The sequence below is a fragment of the Scyliorhinus torazame genome, chromosome 29, assembly GCF_047496885.1.
Source record: "Scyliorhinus torazame isolate Kashiwa2021f chromosome 29, sScyTor2.1, whole genome shotgun sequence".
Taxonomy (NCBI): Eukaryota; Metazoa; Chordata; class Chondrichthyes; order Carcharhiniformes; family Scyliorhinidae; genus Scyliorhinus; species Scyliorhinus torazame.
Window position 1 is genome coordinate 2,025,989 of NC_092735.1, and position 15,579 is coordinate 2,041,567.

Genomic DNA, 15,579 nt, shown 5'->3' on the forward strand with positions numbered 1-15,579 from the left:
CTGGGCAGCTGAGACCCCTGTCACCGAGCAGCCGAGACCCCCGCCACTGGGCAGCCGAGACCCCCGCCACTGGGCAGCCGAGACCCCCGCCACTGGGCAGCCGAGACCCCCGCCACTGGGCAGCCGAGACCCCCGTCACTGGGCAGCCGAGACCCCCGCCACTGGGCAGCCGAGACCCCCGTCACTGAGCAGCCGAGACCCCCGCCACTGGGCAGCCGAGACCCCCGTCACTGGGCAGCCGAGACCCCCGTCACTGGGCAGCCGAGACCCCCATCACTGGGCAGCCGAGACCCCCGTCACTGGGCAGCCAAGACCCCCGCCACCTCCAGTCACATCGGCTCGCTAAGTCTCAGTGATTCACATTTCATTCTCTAACTCCCGACAACCATTAGCTCCTCGGCAATAAAAAGACAAGAATGTGGACACACATCAGGACAGAGAGTTGACAGTTTTATTATTCATCCCACACTTCATTGTACATTCACCATTAACTCCATTTCCAACTGGTGCCCACCATTAATAACCTGGGCGTGGGGGGGGGGGGGTAGAGGGGGGGAGGGGGTTGCAGGGCTGGGTGTGGGGGGGGGAGTGGGGGGTGCAGGGCTGGGTGTGGGGGGGGGAGTGGGGGTGTAGGGCTGGGTGTGGGGGTGTAGGGCTGGGTGTGGGGTGTGCAGGGCTGGGTGTGGGGGGGGCAGGGCTGGGTGGGGGGGGAGTGGGGGGTGCAGGGCCGGGTGTGGGGGGGAAGTGGGGGGTGCAGGGCTGGGAGTGGGGGGAGGGGGGAAGCAGGGCTGGGTGTGGGGGTGTAGGGCTGGGTGTGGGGGGGGGCAGGGCTGGGTGTGGGGGTGTGGGGCTGGGTGTGGGGGGGGGCAGGGCTGGGTGTGGGGGGGTGCAGGGCTGGGTGTGGGGGGGGCAGGGCTGGGTGTGGGGTGTGCAGGGCTGGGTGTGGGGGGGGGCAGGGCTGGGTGGGGGGGGAGTGGGGGGTGCAGGGCCGGGTGTGGGGATGCAGGGCTGGGTGTGGGGGGGAAGTGGGGGGTGCAGGGCTGGGAGTGGGGGGTGCAGGGCTGGGTGTGGGGGGAGGGGGGAAGCAGGGCTGGGTGTGGGGGGAAGGGGGGTGCAGGGCTGGGTGTGGGGGAGGGGGATGCAGTGCTGGGAGTGGGGGGGTGCAGAGCTGGGTGTGGGGGTGAGTGGGGGGAGGGGGGTGCAGGGAGGGGAGTGGGGGGTGCAGGGCTTGGTGTGGGTGTGCAGGGTTGGGTGTGGGGGGGAGTGGGGGGTGCAGGGCTGGGTGTGGGGGGGAGTGGGGGGAGGGGGGTGCAGGGAGGGGAGTGGGGGTGCAGGGCTTGGTGTGGGTGTGCAGGGTTGGGTGTGGGGGGGAGTGGGGGGTGCAGGGCTGGGTGTGCGGGGGGAGTGGGGGGAGGGGGGTGCAGGGAGGGGAGTGGGGGTGCAGGGCTTGGTGTGGGTGTGCAGGGTTGGGTGTGCGGGGGGAAGGGGTTGCAGGGCTGGATGTGGGGGGGGTGCAGGGCTGTATGTGGGGGGGAGGGGGGTGCAGGGCTGGGTCTGGGGGAGGGGGGTGCAGGGCTGGGCGTGGGGGGAGTGGGGGGTGCAGGGCTGGGTCTGGGGGAGGGGCAGTGCAGTGCTGGTCGTGGGGGTGCAGGGCTGGGTGTGGGGGGTGGGGGGTGCAGGGCTGGGGTGGGGGGGTGGGGGTGCAGGGCTGGGGTGGGAGGTGCAGGGCTGGTCAGGGGGAGTGGGGGGTGCAGGTCTGGGAGTGGGGGGAGTGGGGGGTGCAGGGCTGGGTGTGGGGGTGCAGGGCTGGGTGTGGGGGGGTGGGGGTTGCAGGGCTGGGTGTGGGGGGTGCAGGGCTGGTCGTGGGGGGAAGTGGGGGGTACAGGGCTGGGTGTGAGGGTGTGGGGGTGCAGGGCTGGGGGTGGTGGTGTTGGGGTTGCAGGGCTGGGGGTAGGGGGGTGGGGGGTGCAGGGCTGGGGGTGGGGGGGGTGGGGGGTGCAGGGCTGGGTGTGGGGGTGTGGGGGGTACAGGGCTGGGTGTGGGGGGGGAGCGAATGGGGAGAATTCCTTGACTTGTTCATTGTGAACAATTTGGAGAAGGAGAGGGAGAAGAATTGGGTCGACCAGAATTGGATCTGATTCCAATTCACTGAGTAGATCTTGGGGGGGGGGGTTTGTTTGGGTCATTACAAAGTCGAATTGGGCAAGGTACCTGGGAGACGTGACAATGGCCGGGGAGACATAGAAGGTGGACTCGATGGGATCAAGGCAGTGGGACTGTTACCCAGGAGAAATTCCCCTTCTGCCTCATGATGCTTCCGGAAATCTGCCTGAAAACACAGGTGCAGAAGGAGGCCATTCGACCCAGCGGTTCTGCTGTACCAGTCAATAAGATCATGGTTGACCTTCCTCCACTTTCCTGCCGCCCCAATAACCCTCCACTCCCTTGTCGATCGATAGGCCTGAATTCTCCAACCATTGGGGTTGTCTGTTCCCACCGACAGTGCACCCCCGCCCGTGGGCTTCCCGATGGAGTGAGGTGGCTTCAATGGGAATTCCATTGATACGCGGCAGGATGAGAGAATCCCATCCCCAGCGAACTGCGGTCCGTCGGGAAACACACGACTGGGGGAGCCGAGGGCCTGACCATCTGTCTAACTCGGCCTTGAACATATTCAATGCTGCAGCCTCCCCTGCTCTCGCGAATTCAGATCGAATTCCAAAGGCTAATGACCTCAAGAGAAGAAATTCCTCCGTCTCTCCGTCTTAAACCTGATTTTGAAACCGTGTCCAACATGCTCCCAGCATGCACCCTGTCAAGGCCCCTCACTCAGAATCTTCTCTGTTTTAATAAGATCACCTCGGACTGTTCCAAACTCCAATGAGCATCGGCCCTTGTTCCTCAGCAGACCTTCATTCCCCTCGCAGTAAATCCCAATCTTCTATCTTCCCTCCCGCTCACTTGCTGGGTCTGCGAGCTGATCTTTAGCGATTTGTGTACAAGGCCACACCCTGGGCAAGGTGGTGACGTAACACCAGGTAGCCATGGCAACCAGCCAGCTCTCCCTCACTTTGCCTGTCACGCCCCTGCCTGCCCCTCTCTGTATGAGGCTCCTCTTAACCTCTCCCCATCATACCAATAGAAGCTTCCGGAAAGAAACACGCTCGGACCGTTCGCCATCGTGTGCGGGCACCGCCGACTTTCCATTCAGTGCAGGTCGTGTCGGTGAGGTCAAGACGTTCACTGTGAAGGCCCCCCCCCCTCCCCCGCAGCTCTGAACTATCGCCATGGTCACTTCCAACATTGGACACAGCACCACTGAGGAGGACGGTGTTGGGCCAAAGCTCGTTCAGCAATCAGACAGGGAGCTGTACTCCAGGACCCCCTCACAAACGCGGAGACAAACACCAGCGACGCAATGTGGATCAGAGTCAGGATGGAAGGACTCAGCGCGGCCCACTGTCTGAGGGCACACTGACAAAGGGATATTCAGCATTGGAGCCAGTACAAAACCTCATTCATTTATAAAATCCTGGATATCATCACAACTTAGAATGAATTGTAGATTTAAAGCACAGTTTACGCTGCCTGGCCCAGCAGCTGGTGCGTAAAGTAAAGCGAATAGAATTTCCTTGGGTAACATTGGACACAGGAACCAAGAGGTGTGTGTGTTGGGAAAACAATCCTCATTCTGTCCACACGGTGACAACAAAAAGGAAAACAGGATCTTCTCGCTCCATTTAATTTGTGGAAGATTGAACATTAAAAATAGTCGTTCAGCACAATGTGGGGATGCCGGCGATGGACTGGGGTGAGCACAGTAACAAGTCTTACACCAGGTTAAAGTCCAACAGGTTTGTTTCGAATCGCTAGCTTTCGGAGCGCTGCTCCTTCCTCAGGTGAATGAAGAGGTGGGTTCCAGAAACATTCAGAGACAAAGTCAAAGATGCAAGACGTCACTTTGAATGTGAGTCTTTGCAGGCAATTAAGTCTTTACAGGTCCAGACAGAGCAACTGGAGAGAGGGATAATCACAGGTCAAAGAGGGGTGAATTGTCTCAAGCACAATGCCAGTGGTTTCAATGATGGCTTTTCTGCTAAACGGGGCTGGAAGATTTGGGGGCCCAAAGGAGAGGCCTGTCCGACCTCCGCCACATTCAATAATGAGCAACTGGGATGAAAAAGCACCGTGCGGGACATCACCCAGGTCCAAAAGAGGAGACGGCACGGCAAATGTGGACATTCAGCCCATCATGTCGTGCTGACACTTAGAAAGAAGTGCCCCATTAGCCCCACTCACCGTCCCGTTCCCCAAGGCCAGTATTTATTTTTCCTTCAAGTATTTGTCCAATTTCCTTTTTGAAAATGATTATTAAATCTGCTTCTGCGTCAAGCAACACGTTCCAGACCACAACAGCTAGCTGTGCATCAAACTATCTCCTCATCTCCCACTCTGCATCCTTTGCTCATTGTCTCAAACCTGTGTCTCTACTGGAACCGAGCCTCCTGACTTCCTCTTTCCAACCATTCCTGACTGGGAACACCTCCCAGAACTCTTCCCTTAACCTTCTCAGCTTGAAGCAGCGAAACCCCACCGTCTCCAATCTCCTCACCGCCCTGAGACCCATCATCCCTGGTACCAGGAAAGAAAGAGTGGAGGGAGGGCATGGAGGGAGGGGGCGTTCGAAGGGAGTGGTTTGGAGGAGGGGGCTGAGGGAGGGTAGAGGGTGCGGTTTGGTGCAAATGTTTAGGAATGGAGATTTTCGAGGGAGGAGTTGGAGGAAGGTGTTTTGAGGGATATAGAGGGAGGGTAATGGAAGAGTTTGGAGGGAGGGGTTCGAAGGGATGTAGAGGGAGGATACATAGAGGAGTTTGGAGGGAGGTTTTTCGAGGTGATGATGGGAGGGTAGATGGACAGCTTTGGATGAGTTGTTCGGAGTGATGTTGAGGGAGGGCAGGTGGAAGAGTTTGGAAGACGGGCTTTGAGGGAGGGAATTTCACTGGAAACTGACAGATTATTTCCCTCTTCCAACAAGGCCTCTGACGTTCGGGCAAGTTCGGGTGGCTCCAGGGCAGATCAAGGTTGGGCAGCTGATAAAATAGGGATTGCCTGTCCATTATTCAGCCTTGATACCACCTGGGGGGTGACAGCCACCATCCAATTTCTCAATCTCTGAAATGTCAGAAGTGGCGGTGTGGGGAAATGGAAGGTGTGGGAGGCGGGGGAGGTGGGGGAGTCAGCAATGAATAGTGATCCATACTTCCCGTAAAAGAGATGCCACTTGATGGACATGTACAAAGCCAAAAATATCAATTGAGATTCCCAACATTTTTTGAAGCAGAAAACAATGTGACTGCGGCTGTACATGAGGTTGACACACACACACACACACACACACTCCTGATCAGAGTAACAACGGAAGGCAATCACTTTGAGGATGTGTTTGCTGGTCTCTTACCACTTTGCCAATGGAACATTGGATTTGTCCATTCTGATTGGACAGATTCCTAGGAGTGTCATCATCCCTTTGACCACACTTTCCAAACCCACGATCTAGAAGGACAAGAGCAGCAGATACCTGGGAACCCCACCAGCTGGAGGCTCCCCCCCGAGTCACTCACTATCCCGATTGGCAAATATATCGCCCGTTCCTTCACTGGGTCAAAATCCTGGAACTCCCTCCCTAACAGCACATTGGGTGTACCTACACCATACAAACTGCAGCGGTTCAAGAATTTGGCGGACCCGCCATCTTCTCAAGAGGCAATTAGAGATGGGTAACAACTATTGACTGGGCCAGCACAACCCACATCCCAAGAATGAATGCTATAAAAAATTACCCCCTCACATCCAACTGCCCCACCCCCACGCCCCTGCCAGTGGTTCCCGCCACGTCCATTCCTGCGGAGGCCTTCCTGCCCACGGATAATGGATAGATTATTTCATTCAAACAGCCACTTTTTCCCACTCAGGCGCATTAATGAAGACTGATATTTTTTTTTGAAACACCATTTTATTCTATAGCCCGATAGTTTTGGTCCTGGATTTGATCGCCAAAGGATGCTGGAGATTCATCTTTAACTCCGAGAGAATCTGGGGGGAATCCCGGAGGGTTTGGTGCCCTAATGTCACATGGTGACCTTCAGATTTGATCAAGGGTTTATCGACATTGGACACGTTTGTGAGGCCTCAGAGTTTAGGATAAGAAAGCGTTGGACCAGGGCAAGGGGTGGGTGTTGTCGATTCAAAGTTTCAGCGACTACATGTGGCCCCCTCTGCTGACTGGGTGTCCTGTGGCTCGGTGGGTTAGTGCCTCTGCCCCTGAGATGGAATCTCTGGGTTTATGTCGCACTTCAGGAGTCGATGGATCGAGAGGCGAGCGATCATGGTTTGCTTCATTGGGCTGATGGATCGAGAGGCGAGCGATCATGGTTTGCTTCATTGGGCTGATGGATCGAGAGGCGAGCGATCATGGTTTTGCGTCATTGGGCTGATTGATCGAGAGGCGAGCGATCATGGTTTTGCTTCATTGGGCTGATTGATCGAGAGGCGAGCGATCATGGTTTGCTTCATTGGGCTGATGGATCGAGAGGCGAGCGATCATGGTTTGCTTCAATGGGCTGATGGATCGAGAGGCGAGCGATCATGGTTTGCTTCATTGGGCTGATTGATCGAGAGGCGAGCGATCATGGTTTTGCTTCATTGGGCTGATGGATCGAGAGGCGAGCGATCATGGTTTGCTTCATTGGGCTGATTGATCGAGAGGCGAGCGATCATGGTTTTGCTTCATTGGGCTGATTGATCGAGAGGCGAGCGATCATGGTTTGCTTCATTGGGCTGATGGATCGAGAGGCGAGCGATCATGGTTTGCTTCATTGGGCTGATGGATCGAGAGGCGAGCGATCATGGTTTGCTTCATTGGGCTGATGGATCGAGAGGCGAGCGATCATGGTTTGCTTCATTGGGCTGATTGATCGAGAGGCGAGCGATCATGGTTTGCTTCATTGGGCTGATTGATCGAGAGGCGAGCGATCATGGTTTGCTTCAATGGGCTGATGGAGTGCGTGAAGGTCCACTTCAAGGAGGGACCCCGACACTATTGCCTGTTCTCGACTTCAGCTCCGCTGCAGTTGCATCTTCCCAGGGATCTGTGGTCAGGGTCCCTCACACCCGCCTGGCACCCTCATACATGTTGCCCTTCATTGGCCGGGGCATTGAGTATAAGAATTGGCAAGTCAAGTTGCAGCTGTATAGAACCTTAGTTAGGCTGCACTTTGAGTATAGTGTTCAATTCTGGTCGCCACACTACCAGAAGGATGTGGAGGCTTTAGAGAGGGTGCAGAAGAGATTTACCAGGATGTTGCCTGGTATGGAGGGCATTAGCTATGAGGAGCGGTTAAATAAACTCGGTTTGTTCTCACTGGAACGACGGAGGTTGAGGGGCGACCTGATAGAGGTCTACAAAATTATGAGGGGCATAGACAGAGTGGATAGTCAGAGGCTTTTCCCCAGGGTAGAGGGGTCAATTACTCGGGGGCATAGGTTTAAGGTGAGAGGGGCAAGGTTTAGAGGAGATGTACGAGGCAAGTTTTTTACACAGAGGGTAGTGGGTGCCTGGAATTCGCTACCGGAGGAGGTAGTGGAAGCAGGGACGATAGGGACATTTAAGGGGCATCTTGACAAATACATGAATAGGATGGGAATAGAGGGATACGGACCCAGGAAGTGTGGAAGATTGTAGTTTAGTCGGGCAGCATGGTCGGCACGGGATTGGAGGGCCGAAGGGCCTGTTCCTGTGCTGTACTTTTCTTTGTTCTTTGTTGTTCTTTGCTAGTTGGTGACCACTCTGTGACATCCATCATCCATCCATGCCTGGGTCACCCCCTCTTTCTGCTGCCTCCACTGTGTCCCCCAGAGGATTCCAGCTCTTCTGAAATGGCGGAAAAGCTAGTTTCTTTCCTGGCTGTTGCCTTTTGGGATACTTCTTTCTTCTTTCAGTTTGTCTTATGGTCTGTCTGTAGAATGTTTAGCAAACGTCTCCGTCGGGACATTTCAAAGAGCTCGATTTTCTTGCACAGATCTTTAATGGTTGTCCAGGTTTCTGAGGCAACAGGGAAGTGGTTAGAATGGAGAATATCAAAGAGTTTTTCCCTCGTTCCAAGTTTGAGTTTTCTTCTTGTTAACACATCCCTCACCATCACAAAATTATTCAACCCTTCTTCGAAATCTGACGTCACGTCTACCGTTTTCTATAATAATTTGTCGTAAATAGACAAACGGGTCTACTTTTCCAGTGCGATACCATCCAATTCAGCCTTCACTGATTACGTTCCTGCTTCACAACGTTTTCATCTTAGCACTGGGCTAAATCGCTGGCTTTGAAAGCAGGCCAGCAGCACGGTTCAATTCCTATACCAGCCTCCCCGAACAGGCGCCGGAATGTGGCGACTAGGGGCTTTTCACAGTCACTTCATTTGAAGCCTACTTGTGACAATAAGTGATTTTCATTTTCATTTCATTTTGTTTCATCTCCCTGCTCTCTGTACTTGACCCAGATTCTAAACTCTGGGTTTGACTTCGTCGACCAGATTTCCCACCCACAATACAAACCCCGCCCCAACATAAGACACAACATTGTAACTTAGCACTACCCCATCCCTACCCCCCCCCCAACCCCCACCCCGCCCCCGCCCCCCCCACCACCCCCGACCTGCCCTGATAACCGTCCTGTGACCTCAGATTTTCTAATTGAATAGAGAAAGCGCGACGTTAATGCCAAATTTGAGTTAATACGCCATTGACCTGGCCTGAGTAGTAAGAGCATTGACGTGACACCGTGTCCTGGGCGGCAGACTGGCAAGGCCAAACTAACGGCAACACCTCCCCACACCCCTCCAATCCCCTACCCCCAGCCCCCCCCCATCTACCGCCAGGGCGCCCAGAGGGCACAAATTAGTCTCGCCTCAGGTACACGGAATGTTGGGTGAATTGAAACACCCTCGCCACCCGATCCGGAGAATGCCCCCTGCCCGGGGGAATGAAGGTGGCGATAAACCCAATTGTCAGAACTCCAGTTGCCATGGTAACAGCGGAAGACATGGCGTCACATTAATCCCAATGCGGCATCATTTTAAGGACATTTGAACTTCTTACAAACAGTTTGGTGATTTCTACAATCTAGAGTTCCACAAATTGTAACGCAGCAGTCCATTAGTGAGGGGACAGCTTTTCAAGTCCAGTAAAAATCAACACGATCCATGATTTGTTGCTTATTTTTTGCTGTGAGTTGTTAAAGGCCACCACAAAAAAAAGACTCTTTGGAATCACCTCTTTTGTGTGAAACAGTCACACCCCCCTCGCCTCCACACCCCCCCTCGCCTCCACCCCTCCCCTCGCCTCCACCCCTCCCCTCGCCTCCACACCCCCCCGCCTCCACCCCCCCCTCGCCTCCACCCCTCCCCTCGCCTCCACCCCCCCCCTCGCCTCCACCCCTCCCCTCGCCTCCACACCCCCCCGCCTCCACCCCCCCCCCGCCTCCACCCCTCCCCTCGCCTCCACCCCTCCCCTCGCCTCCACACACCCCCGCCTCAACCCCCCCCCGCCTCCACCCCTCCCCTCGCCTCCATCCCTCCCCTTGCCTCCACCCCTCCCCTCGCCTCCACCCCTCCCCTCGCCTTCACGCCCCCCCTCGCCTCCATCCCCCCCCTCGCCTCCATCCCTCCCCTCGCCTCCATCCCTCCCCCTCGCCTCCACCCCTCCCCTCGCCTCCACCCCTCCCCTCGCCTCCATCCCTCCCCTCGCCTCCATCCCTCCCCCCGCCTCCACCCCCCCCCTCGCCTCCATCCCTCCCCTCGCCTCCACCCCTCCCCTCGCCTCCACCCCTCACCTCGCCTCCATCCCTCCCCTCGCCTCCATCCCTTCCCCCGCCTCCACCCCCCCCTCGCCTCCATCCCTCCCCTCGCCTCCACCCCTCCCCTCGCCTCCACCCCTCCCCTCGCCTCCACCCCTCCCCTCGCCTCCACCCCTCCCCTCGCCTCCATCCCTCCCCTCGCCTCCATCCCTCCCCCCGCCTCCACCCCCCCTCGCCTCCATCCCTCCCCCCGCCTCCACCCCCCCTCGCCTCCATCCCTCCCCTCGCCTCCACCCCTCCCCTCGCTTCCATCCCTCCCCTCGCCTCAATCCCTCCCCTCACCTCCATCCCTCCATTCGCCTCCATCCCTCCCTTCGCCTCCATCACTCCCCTCGCCTCCAACCCTCCCCTCGCCTCCATCCCTCCCCTCGCCTCCATCCCTCCCCTCGCCTCAATCCCTCCCCTCGCCTCCATCCCTCCATTCGCCTCCATCCCTCCCTTCGCCTCCATCACTCCCATCGCCTCCAACCCTCCCCTCGCCTCCATCCCTCCCCTCAATCCCTCCCCTCGCCTCCATCCCTCCCCTCGCCTCAATCCCTCCCCTCGCCTCCACCCCTCCCCTCGCCTCCACCCCTCCCCTCGCCTCCATCACTCCCCTCGCCTCCATCCCTCCCCTCGCCTCAATCCCTCCCCTCGCCTCCACCCCTCCCCTCGCCTCCATCCCTCCCCTCGCCTCCATCCCTCCCCTCGCCTCCATCCCTCCCCTCGTCCCCACCCCTTCCCTCGCCTCCACCCCTCCCCTCGTCCCCACCCCTTCCCTCACCTCCATCCCTCCACTCGTCCCCACCCCTCCCCTCGTCCCCACCCCTCCCCTCGCCTCCACCCCTCCCCTCGCCTCCATCCCTCCCCTCGCCTCCACTCCCTCCCCTCGCCTCCACCCCTCCCCTCGACTTCACCCCTCCCCTCGCCTCCACCCCTCCCCTCGCCTCCACCCCTCCCCTCGCCCCCACCCCTCCCCTCGCCTCCACCCCTCCCCTCGCCCCCACCCCTCCCCTCGCCCCCACCCCTCCCCTCGCCTCCACCCCCCCTCGCCTCCACCCCTCCCCTCGCCTCCACCCCTCCCCTCGCCCCCACCCCTCCCCTCGCCTCCACCCCCCTCGCCTCCACCCCTCCCCTCGCCACCACCCCCCTCGCCCTCACCCCTCCCCTCGCCCCCACCCCTCCCCTCGCCTCCACCCCCCCCCTCGCCTCCACCCCTCCCCTCGCCTCCACCCCTCCCCTCGCCCCCACCCCTCCCCTCGCCTCCACCCCCCCTCGCCTCCACCCCTCCCCTCACCCCCACCCCTCCCCTCGCCTCCACCCCTACCACACCCTCACCCCTCCCCACTCCCCCATCCCTCCCCTCGTCGCCTCCACCACTCCCCATGCCCTCACCCCTCCCCTCGCCGCCCCCACCCCTCCCGTGTTCTCCGTTTACCACACTGGCCCATGGTGGTCTGTGAATGATCTGCCCAATGATCCGTTCTCAGCACGTTCAGAGGGTGCGATTTCACCCGGATTCGCCGGCGCACCGCCGAGCGGGTTTCCAGGATCGGTCACATGCAGCGCAGTCGGGGCCTGGAATGCAATGAGGTTTGAACCCAGCTATATCGCCCCCCTCATGCCCCCTCCCCATCTCCCCCTCACCCCCCCATGCCCCCTCCCCATCTCCCCCTCACCCCCCCATGCCTCCTCCCCATCTCCCCCTCACCCCCTCCCCCCCATGCCCCCTCCCCCATCTCCCCCTCCCCCATCTCCCCCTCACCCCCCCCATGCCCCCTCCCCCATCTCCCCTATTCCCGTTCTTTTTGTTGTGGCCTTTGGTACAACAGGTTGTTTGTGGCGCGAGGCCGTTTACACGGTAACCTCGGTCTTACTGTTCGTGGACAGGTGTCGCTGGGGCTGCCGGTAGTGCGGAGGGGGGCTGAAGATCTCCGGCAAGTGCTCAATGCTGTACTGCCTCTTGCTGATGTAGATGTGCCTCCGGCCCAGGGGCTGGCTCTGTTCCCAGCCCTTGTAGCCGGGGTTAAACAGAGGGTGCGTGTTCAGCTTGCTGACTTTCGCTTTCTGCCCCGGCGTGGCCGCCACAAAGCCGCAGACATCTCCCGGCTGTCTCTCCGTCTGATAGTGAGTCAGGGCTGGGAATGCAGTCCCTGACTGAGCCAACTCCATCGCCGGGTACCTCTTTGAGTAAAACTCATCTGAAGCTGTTTCTGCTGCAAGAGAAAAACATTGAGAAATAGTTAGTCCATGTGTGACTGTACACGCGTGTCTATGTTTGTGTGTGAATGTACACGTGTGTCTATATCTGCGTGCTCATGTGTAGGTGTACACGCGTGTCTATATCTGCGTGCTCATGTGTAGGTGTACACGCGTGTCTATGTTTGCGTGCTCATGTGTAGGCGTACACGCGTGTCTATGTTTGCGTGCTCATGTGTAGGTGTACAGCTGTGTGTGTGCTGGTATTGTGGGCCTAAGATGTATAATGTGTTCCCCACAGAAAACAGGAAAGCAGGTCAGCACGGTGGCGCAGTGGTTAGCACTGCCGCCTCACGGCGCCGAGGTCCCAGGTTCGATCCTGGCCCCGGGTCACTGTCCGTGTGGCGTTTGCACATTCTCCCCGTGTCTGCGTGGGTTTCGCCTCCACAACCCAAAGGTGTGCGGGTTCGGTGGATTGGCCTCGCTAAATTGCCTCTTCATTGGGAAAAATGAGTTGGGTACTCTAAATTTATTTTAAAAAAAGAAAACCGGAACGAGCAGCCAGATTGAGGTGTTGGAAATCCGGAGGGGTCTGGACAGGGACGATCGAGAGAAGCCGATCCCATTGGTGGAAGGGTGGAGAACAAGACGACACAGCTATAAGGGCATTGGCCAGAAAATAGGAGCAGGAGGCCATTCGGCCCCTCGAGCCTGCTCCGCCATTCATTATGATCATGGCTGATCATCACGTTCAACACCCTGATCTCCCCCCCCCACCCCCATTATCCCTTCGCCACTTTCGCCCCAAGAGCTGTATCTAATTCCTGCTTCAAATTACACAATGTTTTAGCCTCAACTACTTTCTGTGGGAGTGAATTCCACAGATTCTCCGCTCTCTGGGTGAAGAGATTTCTCCTCACCTCAGTCCTTATCCTCAAACTATGACCCCCAGTTCTGGACTCCCCCACCATCGAGAACATTCTTTCTGAATCGACCCTGTCTAATCCTGTTAGAAGTTTATAAGTTTCTATGAGATTCCCTCTCACTCTTCTAAACTCCAGTGAATATAATCCTAACCGACTTAGTCTCTCCTCATATGTCAGTCCCGCCATCCCAGGAATCAGCCGGGTAAACCTTTGCTGCTCTCCCTCCACAGCAAGAACATCCTTCCTCAGATAAGGAGACCAAACTGCACACAATACTCCAGGTGGGGCCTCACCAATGTCCTGTGCAATCGCAGTGAAACATCTCTATTCCTACTCAAATCCTCTCGCTATGATGACCAACAAACCATTTACCTTCTTTACCGCCTGCTGTACCTGCGCGCTTTATTTTCAGCGACTGATGCACGAGGACACCAAGGTCTCGCTGAGTATCCACCTCTCGATTTATACCCATTCAAATAATAATCTGCCTTCCTATTGTAGCTACCGAGGTGGATAACCTCACATTTATCCACATTCTACTGCATCTGCCGTGCACATGCCCACTCACTCAGCCTGTCCAAATCCCGCTGACGCATCTCTGCATCCTCCTCACAGCTCACCCTCCCACCCAACTTTGTATCATCTGCAAATTTTGAGATAATACATTTATCTCAAATATAGGGGCTGGTTTAGCACAGGGCTAAATCGCTGGCTTTGAAAGCAGACCAAGGCAGGCCAGCAACACGGTTCAATTCCCATACCAGCCTCCCCGAACAGGCGCCGGAATGTGGCGATTAGGGGTTTTTCACAGTAACTTCATTGAAGCCTACTTATGGCAAGAAGCGATTTTTATTTCATTTCATTTTTTTTTAATCATAGAATTCACAGTGCAGAAGGAGGCCATTCGGCCCATCGAGACTGCACCGGCTCTTGAAAAGAGCACCCTACCCAAGGTCCACACTTCCACCCTATCCCCGTAACCCAGTAACCCAACCCAACACTGAGGGCAATTTTGGACACTGAGGGCAATTTATCACGGCCAATCCACCTAACCTGCACATCTTTGGACTGTGGGAGGAAACTGGAGCACCCGGAGGAAACCCACGCAGACACGGGGAGGATCTGCAGACTCCGCACAGACAGCGACCCAAGCCGGAATCGAACCTGGGGCCCTGGAGCTGTGAAGCAATTGTGCTATCCACAATGCTACCGTGCTGCCCTCAATTTTCATTTCATTTCATTTTCATTTAGTTCCCTCATTCATATTAATAATATATAATGTGAACAGTTGGGGTCCGAGCACAGGTCCCTGCGGTACCCCACAGGTCGCTGCCTGCCAATTGGAAAAAGGCCCATTTATTCCAACTTTTTGCTTCCTGTCTGCGAACCAGCTTTCTATCCATCTCAAGACACTACCCGCAATCCCATACGCCTTAACTTTACATATTAATCTGCTGTGCGAGACCTTGTCTAAAGCCTTCTGAAAGTCTAAATAAACCACATCCACCGGTTCTCCCTGCTCAACTCTACTAGTTACATCTTCAAAGAATTCTGGTAGATTTGTCGAGCATGACTTTCCTTTCATAAATCCATGCTGACTTTGTCTGATTTTCTGCTGCTTTCCAAATGAAATCCTTGATAATGGACTTTAGCAATTTCCCTCCTCCTGACGTTAGCCTGACTGGTGCATCGTTCCCTCTTTTCCAGGGCCACTTCCTGAAGTACTCTGGGATTAAGATTATCCGGCCCTGGAAACCTGACCACCTTCAATTCCTTTCATTTCACCCAATCCATTTTGTTACTAATCCTAATTTCCCTCAGCTCCGCACTAAAACTGGTGCTTCTCGGAACTTCCGGTGCATTATTCACATCTTCCTTTGTGAAGGCAGAAGCACGAATTTGGTTCCTCCGCCATTTCTTTGTTCCTCATTAGGAATCCCCATGTTTCTGACGCTAAGGGGCCTACATTAGTTTTTATCAATCTTTTTCTCTTTACATACCCACTGACACACCAGCAATAACACACGACGAGTGATGAACGTAACTGAGGCTTTAATACACTAAACAGCAAGCCTCCTGCCTCTGGACGCGAACTGGGTCGGGGGCGGAGACTTGCCACCTTTATACATAAGCCCGAGGGGAGGAGCCACAGGCGGAGCCAGTCTGGACAAGCCCAGGCATGCACAATACAAGACAATGCCATACAATGCAATACCGTGGTTTACCACATTCACCCCCTGTTTAAAAAAAGTCCAGCGGGGGTGAAGTGGTCTTAAAGGTCAAGTCTGTCAGGGGCCTTGACCTTCCGCCGTGATCGCTTCAGTCCCGGCTGTGGTGTGGGCGCCGGTGTCGAGACCTGCGTGTCCGGGAGCATGCTGTCTTCTTCTTCACCCAGATGTTGAGTCGGCGAAGGGGGGGGGGGGGGGGGCGGTGTATGGGCAGAGGTCCAGGGGGTGCTTGTCGCCGGTGGGCCTGCGGGTGTTAGTTCGTGAGGGAGGTGGGAAGGGGTGGGGGAAGATGGTGCAGGGTGGGGGGTGGTGGTGATGGTCGCTGGGGAACCGGCAG

The 15,579-nt window shown here is 56.8% G+C and overlaps 1 protein-coding gene across 1 annotated transcript in view; it reads right to left on the reverse strand.

The window, feature by feature from the left end:
* Positions 1-11,676: 11,676 nt before the first annotated feature.
* LOC140403811 (protein shisa-9-like) overlaps positions 11,677-15,579 on the reverse strand; it is a 749,350-nt gene continuing 745,447 nt past the window's right edge. The window contains exon 5 of the mRNA XM_072491969.1: positions 11,677-12,105. Within this exon, the coding sequence (XP_072348070.1) occupies positions 11,744-12,105 (362 nt within the window). The 3' untranslated portion in view covers positions 11,677-11,743. The remainder of the gene's footprint in view (positions 12,106-15,579) is intronic.